This window comes from Dendrobates tinctorius, unplaced genomic scaffold, assembly GCF_039654945.1.
Source record: "Dendrobates tinctorius isolate UK_male_01 unplaced genomic scaffold, ASM3965494v1 ptg000170l, whole genome shotgun sequence".
Classification (NCBI taxonomy): domain Eukaryota; kingdom Metazoa; phylum Chordata; class Amphibia; order Anura; family Dendrobatidae; genus Dendrobates; species Dendrobates tinctorius.
Genome location: NW_027361837.1, coordinates 780,682 through 793,558, shown reverse-complemented (window position 1 = coordinate 793,558; position 12,877 = coordinate 780,682). Strand labels below are relative to the sequence as shown.

Here is a 12,877-nt window from a genome sequence, read left to right as displayed (position 1 = left end):
TTTTAATATTTTGAGCGGTGCAGTTTTTAAAATATTCTCACATTGGGGAATTTCCAATATATAGATCCTTCAAACTCGCAGCAAAACTGAATGGTCCCATAGAAAATTAGGTTTGGTAAATTTTCTTGCAAAAAAAAAAAAAAAAAAAGTCTAGACGCAGCGATTGCTAGTGCATTGCTGAGGCACATCTGTAAGATTCTCGGCACAGGAACTTTATTTTTTAACACATCAAATTGTGAAACTTATTTTTATTCAAAGATCAAAATGTAGTTTGTCCATGGGACAACCTTTTTAAGGGTATAAAAATTCAGAATTTGTAAATTATTTATTTCTAAATTTACAAGTTTTTTTCATTTATTTGTGACAATATCTATCAACCTAAAATTACCACAAACATAAAGTACAATGTGTCGTGAATGAACATTCTCAGAATCAATGGGATGTGTAGAAGTATCCCAGAACTAAAAATGGTCTGTATGGTCACAAAGGCCTAAATTGGCTCTGCTACACTGGAGTAAATGGTCTGTAGTATTTTTATGAAAGGTACCGTAAATTGTAGAGGTAGCTGGTGCAGCAGACACAAATGTATTGAGCAATCCAAATAAAGATCCTATTTAGGAATCATCTCTGTTCCTAATATCTCATGTGGATATGCCTGCCCATTCCGGACACATTTCTTGGTCATTAGTTACATATAGTCATATTTCTATGCAATAATTTGGATTCTAATACTCCGGTGGCCTAATTAATAGGGACTTGCTATGCTTGAAGTAAAAGTTTATTTTGGCATGTATTTCTTCATCTTGAAGTTTCTCTGCTGTTGGAGTTTTAGAATCGTCACCATACCCTAATATGTGCACCAAGGAAGTCCAATTGTCTACAGATTATAGGAATAGACTATATACTAGAAATGTTAACCGTGCTGTTGTTTTTTATTACAGTTAATGAGATCATAGGACGTGACATGTCTCATGGAGCCGCAAGGATACAAAGAGAATGCCATAAGCCCCTGGAGCCCAGTATGCCTAATACCTGATAATCAGTCTAACATTCTCTTTGGCAAAAGAAAACATGACGAGACAACAGTGAAAAAGTCTATGGTCATCCCTATTGCACCGTAATATGTCTTTAAATTTCTGTGCTTCCAGCTTTGTTGCCTTTAAGCCTCCTTGGAGAGATTTTTTACTTGTAAAAATTCTTTATTATATAAATCATGGACACAAGTAGCGGTTTGCAAGTATTTTACAGTTGCTGTTAAATTTCTTTAAGAGTTTTAAGTCGTGTTAAATTTTTTTTTTTTTAGCTCCAGGGAATGCAACATTTGCATCCCTATCTGGGATTGTGAAAGTTTGCTTAGGTGTCACTATCTTTGCATTTTTATGATGTGAATTAATGCCCCAGTTTACATAGACTAATTGCTTTGTGTAATGCACAGATTTGTTCAATGCTTACATTTCTGCAGGGTAAAGCTTCCCGCTACATGAAAAACTGAAGACTGAAAACATTAATCATTGTAAACTATGGCATTTGTTTCTGTGCAAAATGAAAGGATTTAGACTCTTTAATTTATAAAGCTGCAAACATGAAATACAAATACAAGTAAAGAATTAGATTTCTTCATAACACACCGGAACAAATTAATGAAGTCCATTCAATTGTTAAAGTGAAGCTCCGCTGTTGTGCAACTGACAGTGGGGATGGGGAGCGCTCAAGAATGCTGTCTGCAATACATATTTCTTACCTTGACTTCTTAGCCCTGATAGATAAGGGGCTGGCGTCAGGTGCTGGAAATGGATGACATTGTCCAAAACACACTTGTCACAAGTGCTGTGGGAAGTGGAAACCAATGCCATACGTAGTGGTAAGTTTCGACGTTTTAAAGAGTTGCAGTGCAAGAAAGACTGTAACTGAGCCCTAAAAAAGAGAAATTTTACATTAGTGGTTGAACTACTAATAGTTTAGCACAGCAGTTTATGGAATTCCCATGAATCTACACAACTTTCTGCTGTAATTTCTAAATATTCTAATATCAAGCATAAAGACAAACTACCACTATTAGGGAAGCTATACATTTTTCTATAAGTGTGGGAGAATTTTATAAATTTTTACTGATGTATTTATATTTTGTTTGCAGCTAATCATAGTTTTTTTAATTGGTAATATTGTGCTAAAAGTGCTGTGCCTTCAAAATAACTTGTCATTACTGCTAGAAAGGAAGATTTTTTTGGTGCATTCAAAACGCCACTCTGAAGCTTGCCTTTACACGGTCCCACAACTTGAGATGCAGGGCCTAGCACACACAAGACCTACAGTCCACCTTATGTCTTCACAGGTTTTCCAGACTAATCAAGTTATCATCTTTCCAAAGGAGAACTAAAATCTCAGTGTCTGTCACACTGCTGGGAGCCCCATGGATTGTGAAATGGGGGATCTCATGTCCCCTATTTTCTCCCAGGACACACGAGCACAGCGAGGAGGAGTTGGAGTGGCAGGTGAATCGTGGATCCTGCTGCCCCAATTAAGCCTATGACACTGTTGAAGACAGTTTGGTGCAGCCCGCTGCTGTCCAGGGGAGAACGGGGTACAAAATGTCTTGTTCTGGTCATTATGGGTGTCTCAGCTGTAGGCTCCACACTGATGTATTAGTTATCCCTTTTCAAATCTTAGAATTAATTTCCACAGTGAGTTTTTGGTGAGTTTTTGACACAGGGCATTTTTGTTGCTCAAAAACAAAGCATCATAGGCTATGTGCACATGTTGCTGATTTTGATACGTTTCTGGACACGCGGAATTGCATCAGATTCGCACTGTACTGCACAAGCAATGTTAGTCAATGGTAATTACAGAATTGCTGTGCACATGCTGCAGAAAAATATGCACTGATTTGCAGCGTTTTATTTTCCACTGCAAGGCAATTCATTTTGCGGATCTGCAGCATTTCTGCACCCATTAACTACCATTGAGTCAGGCAAATCTGCAGCAAAGCCGCAGGTTTAAAAAGATCTGCTGTTTTGCTGTGGAGTTGCATGCGAGAAACGCTGCAGATAGGAGTAAGTGTGTATGGGTGGAGACTGGGGTGAATATGTGCGGCACTGTGTGTGGGTCTGTATGTAGGCAGGCATAGTCCAATGGGACTACTAGTCCAATCCGGCTATGCCTGCTACAGTGACAGCTAGCCGATGATGGGACAGTAGTAGTGCCATCATCCGACTATTGTGTTCAAGTGTTTTTAAAAAAAAACACATGAACGCATATACGGTACATACTCCCCATACAGCTAATCCCCGACGCCCTCGATCACCAGTAAAATAAAAATAATAAACTAACAGTATACTCCCTGTTCCGACGTAATCCATGTAATAACGATTGTCCTACGACGATCTCCCACGGAGAGCTGTCATATCGGCAGATGTTATCGCTCTCCAGGGGCCTCTGGTGATACACTGCAGGATGATACCTGCAGTCATTATATCACCCCGCCGTCAGAGGTCAATGGAGTTCAGGCTGTCACTTGCGGCACCGCTGTGTGGGAAAATTCTCACGCCACAGTGCTGTAAAGTGAGAGCATGAACTCCAGTGAACCCTCAGTGATAACACTGCAGGAGCCATTATCTCCTGTCAGTGTGTCACTGGAGGCCCCGTAGAGAGGTCACATCTGATGTGACAGCTCTATAGGGGAGATCATCGTGGGACACTTGTTATTAAACGGATTATGTCGGAACAGGAAGTATAATGTTAGTTTATTTTATTTTTTTTTTTACAGGTGATTGAGGGCGTCGCAGGAATTAGGCATACAATAAAGATGGGAAACTGTAGTGTTTTATTTCATTAAAATACTTTATTCTGGCTGTGTGTTTATTTAACCCTTTACTAACTATAGGATTAGTAATGGATGGGTATCTTATTGACGCCTCTCCATTACTAAGCCGGGCTTGATGTCACCTTACAATACAAAGGTGACATCAACCCCACAAATATCACCCCATATGCCATCGCTACAGGGCAGTGGGAAGAGAGAGGCTAAGAGCCGGAATTGGCGCTTATTAGAGATGTGACATTTTTGGGGTGGCTGTAAGCTGGTGTCTGTAGCCAAGGGGAGGGGATGCCAATATCCATGAACCCTTCCTAGGCTATTAATATCAGCCCGCAGCTGTCTGCATAGCATTTTCTGGCTATTAATTATAGAGGGACCACACGTCGTTTTTTTATTGGGGGGGTCCCCCTATTTTAATTGCCAGTACAGGCTAAATATACAGCTGCGGGCTGATATCCATAGCCTGGGAAAATCCATGGTTAACCCCTTCCTAGACTATAAACATCGGCCCTCAGTCGCTGGCTTTCCCTCTCTGGTGCACAAAATTTTCAGGAGCCCACGCCATTTTTTTTTAAATTAAACAGATATTGCGTAAGGCCGAGGTCACACTTGCGAGAAACTCGCACAAGTCTCGCACCTCAGTACATGGCGCTCGGGACCGGAGTGTGAGGCTGCATGTATTTCTATGCAGTGAACGCTCCGGTCCGCGTGCCAAGTACTGTTGTCTGAGAATCGTGCGAGTTTCTCGCAAGTGTGACCCCGGCCTAATGCAGATTTTGTTTGTGTGTGTGTCTTTATTTAACTCTTTATGTACCATTTTATTAGGTTTATTACTTAACATCCGGCTTGGTATTATCTATCGATATATCTATCCATCTATCTATCTATCTATAGATATATCTATCCATCTTTAGATATCTATAGATAGACAGATCTATAAATATATCTAATCTATCTGTGTGTAAACATTGTTCTTCAATGGAGTATGTAAAAGAGGTCGGACAAAGAAATGACATCACAATTCTTTTTTGTTTAAATAATATATCTTTATTTAGCTTACAAAAATACATACAAATCTGCATGAAAATCCTCATAAAAACGCACAGATTTTTAACTGCGTTTTCTGCTAAGAGATGCAGATTCTGCGCAGAAAGCTTCACAGGCAAATCCACAACGTGTGCACATACCCTTAAGGTACCATTACATTTAGCGATGCACCAGCGATCCCGTGATTGATACGACCCGGTCAGGATCGCTGGTGCATCGCTAAATGGTCACTAGTGAGTTGCTAAACAGGCAGATCTCACCAGCGATGAAGCAGCGGTCTGCGGTCGTTACCTGTCAGAAGGCAGCTCTGGTGACGACTTCCTCCCATGTCCATTGAGTTGCTCGTCGGCGCCAGCAGGAAGCCGACAACGAAAAATGGACCAGAACGATCTCGCGCGATCAGCGATATCCAGCGGGGAGTCGGGTCGGAGGTAAGTGTCACATGTAGCAAGATCGCTACCGATATCGCTGTTGTGTCACAAAATCGGTGACGCTTTAGCGATATCGCTAGCGATCTCGCTATGTGTGAAGGGGCCTTTACAGTTCCAGCTAGCTGGATGGGATTTATAGCAATCTCATGTCCTCTGGGCTGCTTGTTTTTTGCTCTATAAACTGACCTCCAGGGCGTGTTTAAAATCTAAAACGTCTATTTGTATGCAGAGTTTTATGTGTGTGGATTTTTCTCGAAGAATTGCATTAAATGTGGAAAATCTGCAGGTAAAAGATGCATATGCGCGTTCAGTGTGTTTTCATACCAGAAAGTATTTAAACAGCTTTTTTTAAAGCAAGACACACCAAAAAGAAACAAAAACCACACCATTGAAAACATGAGAAAAGTGCAAATGGAAAAGCACAAGTAACCTAATTTAGCCAATAGGTGCAGAAAATCTGCAATCTCAGAAGCTCACCAAATATTCATCGTGGGAACTTGGCCTCCAGGTGACAGCTTGTTGAGGCCGGAATATGCTTTTTAGTTTTTCCTTTACCCGATATGCAGGAGATTTCCTGTGTTGCCCCAGGCAATGGACCACCTATTCAGATTTGTAAAGTAGTCAAGGCTATTGTTCATACATGATAATTTACATCGCTCCTAACCAACGTGGGATTGAGGTGAAGTATAGTTTCGTATGACATATAAAAGATGCTGTCACTTTTTAGCAGTCTTCTAGTTTCCTATTAGTGGTTTGTTTCCCTATAAATTTTAACTGTCCTCAATATTCTCAGTTGTGAAAACTGTGGCCATTTTGGACTCGTCTGCATAGGTATTTACATTTTGTTTTCCAAATCTGACTTTGAAAAGAAGTAACCATTTTAATAGCGACTGTGTGTTCTCTCAGGTAGACCTTTTATTTTATTTAAGCCTCAGCAAAGAAGTATTCACTTGTTACTTGAGGTGTAGCTCCTATCGTAGTCGACGTAAAATTAAAGTTCGGTTTTCTACCAAGTAATTTTTGCATAGATAACGAATACCCGATCTGTGGGTGTCCCACTCCCAGAACCAGTACAGACTAGCTGTTAGCTCCATCAGTTGCAGGAAATGGACATTGAATTGAGCTGAACAACACAGAGTAGCATTGCAGCACCCTGCAGCGGCCACTACACATTACATAGCTGTGCTGTCCAGCTCTGCTCACTGTCCATACCCTGTCACTGCTAGAGATAATAATAGCTAGTCTATGAGGGCATGATGGTGTGTTGGACCTCCACCAGTCTGATATCTAATGTTGAGGACTTTTCCCAAGTACAAATTAAACTCAAATTGTTAGAAGGAATTTTTGTAAACTTGTATAGTTCCTTAAATAATTTTGGTTTAAAAAAAAAAGTCCTCAATTGTTTTTATTTAGTAATTTATGGTTGTATTAATTTAGGAAACCTCTCGTAGCAGGATATGTAAACTTTGCCCATGTAAATGTTCTATTTAGAGGGCTCCCTAAATATAATATGGCTGAGTTTAAAAAAAAAAAAAATACAATGTATTTTCTTAAAATTTGCAAAGTAGTAAATGTGTTTTAAATTGTACATTTTCTAATTGAGACCAGAAAAACTTATTGAACTACACATTTTATTACTGTAAGAATGTGAATATTTTGAACCAAAGTAAAATTAACCAAATAAAATTGATTGAACAAAAACTTCAGAGCAGATAAACATAGAAAATGCCAGTTCGCAGTTGTACTTTGCAGTTCGATGTATTTTAGTGGTGTGAAGATTCATAACTTCTCAGTAAAAAACTGTAAGCTTCTACTTTTGGCTAAAAAAAAAACTACAGAAAAAATTGCATTAAAACTGCAGTGTGTGAGCTCTGAGAAAACCAGCATTCACGAACAGGCTCATACTGTATATGTTTTATCCATGTATTGATAACTACATCAGTGCAAATTGAGGTCCTGATGTGCTTTTCTACTAATCATTGCTTGGAACAACTACGTGGATTGTTGCTGCAGATCTGGACGTAAACTATATAAAAGCTTTAAAAGCGAGGTCTATTAACGGGTCGGTCCACTACTAGGACAACCTCTTCTTAATCTAAGTGTTTAGCCCTGATAAAATAAAAACACATACTCCCCTCCCGTGCCGGCACCATTCCAGTGGTGTCAGCACTCACGTTCCCGGGGATCTCGTGAGGTTTTTATGACATGTGACGCCCAGCGCCCAGTCAGCGCTGGCGTCACTATTCCAGCTTTCAGACGTATACATAATTAATGAAGTGAGAGCTGCGGCTGGCCGATCACGTCCTGTTACCGTATATACTTGTGTATAAGCCGAGTTTTTCAGCACTTTTTTTTTGTGCTGAAAATGCCCCCCTCGGCTTATACACAAGTCATTGTCCAAGAAAGCCGGCGGCTGTGGTTAAAGCATGCGCCGCTGCTGTAATAGCGCACAGTTCCAGCCGCAGCCGCCGGCTTTCAGCACACATCACACTCGCCTACCTGGGTGCTGGTGCTGCATCTCGTTCCGCCTGACGGCACCTGCAGCTCTTCCTGCCAAGCGATCACATGGCCCTGCTCATTAAGGTAATGAATATGCACTGCTCTCCACTCCCATAGGCGTGGAGCGCATATTCATTACGTTAATGAGCTGGGCCACGTGATCGCTCGACTGGAACAAGATGCAATGCCAGCACCTAGGGTGCACAGGTAGAGGAGAGTATGATGTTTTTGTTTTTTTCAATAGGAAGCATGCAAACAGGGATAGGGAATAAGGAGCCATGCATACAGGGACAGGACGGGGGAGGCATTCATACAATGACAGATGCATACAGGGACGGGGGAGGCATTCATATAATGACAGATGCATACAGGGACAGGACCGGGAGGCATGCATACAATGACAGGGACGGGGGAGTCATGCATGACCAGCTTATACTTGAGTAAATAAGCTTACCCAGTTTTCCGTGGCAAAAGTAGGTGCCTTGGCTTACACTCGGGTTGGATTATACTCAAGTATAGACTGTAATTTACTTGTACAAACACCAGAGATGAACTGGAATTATTAACTACTTGTGCGTCTGAAGGCAGGGACAGTAACGCTAATGCTGATTGCACGCAGGACTCACATGTGATAACGGAAACATGGGTGTCAACACTGCAAGAACAGACAAACTGCTCACTAATGCTGAAGGTGCCTAGGTAGGTTCCCACACCATGTGACACGTATAAATAGAACCTGGCACTCAACTTAATGATAAAGATAAACAGTCTAAATGCCTTCAGCGCAGGCGTCTGTGTTCTGACACGGCATCCACCGCTTGAGACAAGCGGTGGATGCCATGTCAGAACACAGATGCCCGCGCTCACTAAGCCTGTTACTCACTTTAACACTGAAGGCATTTAGACTGTTTATCTTATTGATAAGGATATATTTGTCTGTACCGCTATACACTTGTTTGGGAACTATTAGTATGTAACTTGGGACTGAAACGTTTGTTTAGTACTACAAATAAAGCAACTATTCACCAGCATTAAGTTGAACACTGCAGGAACGGCGCCGGCAAGGAAGGCGAGCTGAACACAAGTGTCAACACTGCTGGAACAGTGCCGGCAAGGAAGGCGAGCAAAGGGAGTTTTATTTTAATGGGGCCAAATATGGGAAATGAGAAGGAATTGTCCAAGTAGTGGACAACTTTTATTTTTTGTTGTAGATTTTCTCATTTGCGAATATAGGATCTCTGCCACAAGGTAGCACTGCAAGGGCAAAATGCAATGTTCCGATACTGTAATGGATGTCCTGTGGGAGATATTATCTAGAACCATAGCTTTTAGGTGAGGATATCTCCATAATAAAACTCACTATGGAGACTGCTTTCAATTTTTTTTTTTGAGAAATGAAACTTAAACTTACATTTTTGTACCCAATTAGTTCTGGGAGCACCATCTTGTTGCAGGAGTTGCGGTTTTGGTGCAGATTTTTTTCCTCACCACTGCCATCACAATTACATTTTGTGTGACAACTGATTTTATGATTGGATGACAATATCCAATTTATACTTATTAGGGTGATTTGTCCATGAAAGTCTTCCTAAATACTAATTTCCTATGATATTTAAAAGGTTCCCCAGAAAAGTACTTTGTCGTTTACTCACAGTGCAGGGATAGAGACACAGCCCTGTTCACTTGCACGAAGAAGGATGGGTTCACTTTAGGGAGACTGGTCCCACGCTATGCAGAGAAACTCACAAAGGGGTTTCAACTACTTAATTCTTGTAAAAATATCAGAGGTTGCAGCACCACCAACTAAGAAGTGGTGGCCAATCATAGTGGTATGCCTTCATTTTCTTATTGGAATAACCTAAATGCTGCAGTCACATATTTAAATGAAAACTTTTTTGTTCACTGAGAAAATGAAGTTGAAAATTCTGTTCACCTTTTGAAGCTTTTAGGGGTCTAATACCACATTTCCATGTTTTAGATAAAGTTACACAAAGTGATTTTTATCAAAAAAGTAGCCAAAAGGCAAAATCCAGCAAATTTTAAGTTGTTTTCCTTCCTTTACTGTAGCTGTCTATATGCACAAACTAGAATTAGGAACTGTAGTTAATACTAAAAAAAAAAAAAAAGTGTAGCAATTCAAAAATGTATTTGGAACACTGTAGTTAAATAGCTAAATTAGGTGACAAATGCAAAAATATGTAACAATATAGACAGCTGTTTTTTACAGCACTAAACTAAATACACATAAATGACAAATTTCTTGCAACTAAAATACCAACTACATTAGACGTTAGCAATGTGCTGGATTGTTGCAGCTACCAAGAAATGTAAAATATTTGAAATGTTATAAAGGTGGTAAGCTTTTTGTTAGATTGAATGTGATGCAATATGTTCTATTTTCAGCAGCTGCACATTCAACTAGGAGTTTTCTGACTCAGTCTCTCCTTGATTTTATAGTGAACCAGTGCCCTTATTGTTGCTCCATACTTGTAGTTCTTCACTGTACTGACTACTAAATACACACGATTTCAGATCTCGTCTGTAATCACTTATAGATCACTTGTCATAATTGCAGAATATTGCTTATAACATATTAGTTTGCTAGGTGAGCTTTAATGTTCATGAAGCACTTCATGCAATTGACAAGTTGTCATGGAGCCCTGACCTAAAGCGGCAGCTTGTAAGTTGTCATGGAGCCCTGACCTAAAGCGGCAGCTTGTAAGTTGTCATGGAGCCCTAACCTAAAGCAGCAGCTTGTAAGTTGTCATGGAGCCCTGACCTAAAGCGGCACCTTGTGAGCGAATATCATGCTTGGACTACACACTTTACCTTTACAAGCCTCCCTCCCTCACCATTGGCTTCGTAAGAGCCTACACAATTTGCCAATACACATCATCATATTTTTTTTGCTCATGTCATTGCTTCGTCTGCGTCTCGGTCTCTGTTACAGGGAGAGAAACTGTGACTGTTTCATTGTTGAATGGCGAATGAATTTCAAGCTTATACAGAACTTTGACATTATTAGCCACTAAAGTTCCAAATTAAGATAGCTATTGCTTACCAATAACGTAGAAACAGTTTTTGAGACTATTGTTGAAGCATTTCCACGTTAACAGTGCCTTCTAACACATTAAAGTTTGTAATTTTACTTGGTTTTAAACAAGTATACATTTGTGGCAGTGTTGTATTGGAAACTACAAAATAGACTGGCAAACCCTGCAAATAACTGTTGGACATCTATCATCTTGAGAAAATTGTAATTTTCAGAGCTAGCAATATTTTTCTATAGAGACTTAGGTGTGTCAACAAGTTTTTGAACTATTGGTTGAATGACTGTTGCAGTGACCTAACAGCAATAAGATACATTCTTAGGTTTAAGTTATTGAGTGCTCTTCTCTTTTCAATAAAAAAAAACCCTGTTAAATTACCTATTGTTGTGTATTTTACGGTGTGTAGTTTGCAGTAAGCAACAGATGTTATCATTGCGGAAAACATTTTAAAGTAAAATATTTTAAGTTCTATTATGTTTTGACGATACGCGCTTAAAGCGGTTGGCCACAACTTTAAAGTCTCTTTCATGTTAACTATCTGCCATAGATAAACTCTTTTGTGAATTCTTTCATTTCCAAAATCCTTCTATAACCCAAGCTCTCTCTAATTGAGAATCCTCTGACTTCCTGCAATGTCATGTCAGATTCTCCCCAGATTCCTGGCTCTGCAATCTGATATGACATCAGTCTTGTGACTTTCATGCTTAGAATCATAGAATCATAGAATCGTAGAGTTGGAAGGGACCTCCTGGGCCATCTGGTCCAACCCCCTGCTCAAAGCAGGATTCGCTAAATCATCCCAGTTAGATGTCTGTCCAGCCTCTGTTTGAAGACTTCCATTGAAGGAGAACTCACCACTTCTCGTGGCAGCCTGTTCCACTCATTGATCACTCTAACTGTCAAAAAGTTTTTTCTAATAACTAATCTGTGTCTCCTCCCATTCAGCTTCATCCCATTGCTTCTAGTCTTTCCTTGTGCAAATGAGAATAAAGTTGATCCTTCTACAATGTGACAGCCCTTCAGATATTTGTAGACAGCTATTAAGTCTCCTCTCAGTCTTCTCTTTTGCAAACTAAACATTCCCAAATCCTGCAACCTTTCCTCATAAGACAGGGTTTGCAGACCGGTCACCATTCTGGTCGCTCTTTTCTGAACTTGCTCCAGTTTGTTGATGTCTTTTTTAAAATGTGGTGCCCAAAATTGGACACAATATTCCAGATGAGGTCTGACCAAAGAGTAGTAGAGGGAAATAATTACTTCACGTGATCTAGACTGTATGCTTCTGTTAATACATCCTAGAATTGCATTTGCCTTTTTTGCTGCTGCATCACACTGTTGACTCATATTCAGTCTGTGATCTATTAGTATACACAAGTCTTTTTCACATGTGCTGTCACTTAGCCCTATTCCTCCCATTCTATATATGCTTTTTTCATTTTTATTGCCCAGATGTAGTACTTTGCATTTCTCCCTGTTAAAAACCATTCTGTTAGTTGCTGCCCACTTCTCCAGTTTATTTAAATCTTTTTGAATCCTCTCTCTCTCTTCTCTAGTATTAGCTATCCCTCCTAGCTTTGTGTCATCAGCAAATTTAATCAGTTTACCCTCAATTCCTTCATCTAAATCGTTGATAAAGATGTTGAACAATACAGGGCCCAGGACAGAGCCCTGTGGTACCCCACTTGAGACATTATTCCAACTGGATGTGCAGCCATTTACGACCACTCTTTGGGTACGATCACTAAGCCAGTTATGAATCCACCTAACAGTTGCCTTGTCCATTCCATACTTAGTCATTTTTTCAATAAGGATTGTATGAGAGACTTTGTCAAATGCTTTGCTGAAGTCAAGATATACTATATCTACAGCATTTCCTTGATCCACCCAATCAGTAATACCATCATAGAAGGAAATTAAATTAGTCTGACATGACTTATTAGTTACAAACCCATGCTGACTCTGTTTAATCACTTCATTCTTATCCAGGTATTGACATACATGTTGTTTAATAATTTGTTCAAAGATCTTTCCTGGTA

At 39.9% G+C, this 12,877-nt stretch overlaps 1 protein-coding gene across 2 annotated transcripts in view; it reads left to right on the top strand.

Moving 5' to 3' along the window:
- NFATC3 (nuclear factor of activated T cells 3) overlaps window positions 1–11,218 on the top strand; it is a 387,290-nt gene extending 376,072 nt beyond the window's left edge. For both annotated transcript variants that reach the window (XM_073550790.1, XM_073550789.1), the window contains one exon: window positions 942–11,218. In XM_073550790.1, coding sequence (XP_073406891.1) covers window positions 942–945 — 4 coding nt within the window. In that variant the 3' untranslated portion in view covers window positions 946–11,218. The remainder of the gene's footprint in view (window positions 1–941) is intronic.
- Window positions 11,219–12,877: the final 1,659 nt, after the last annotated feature.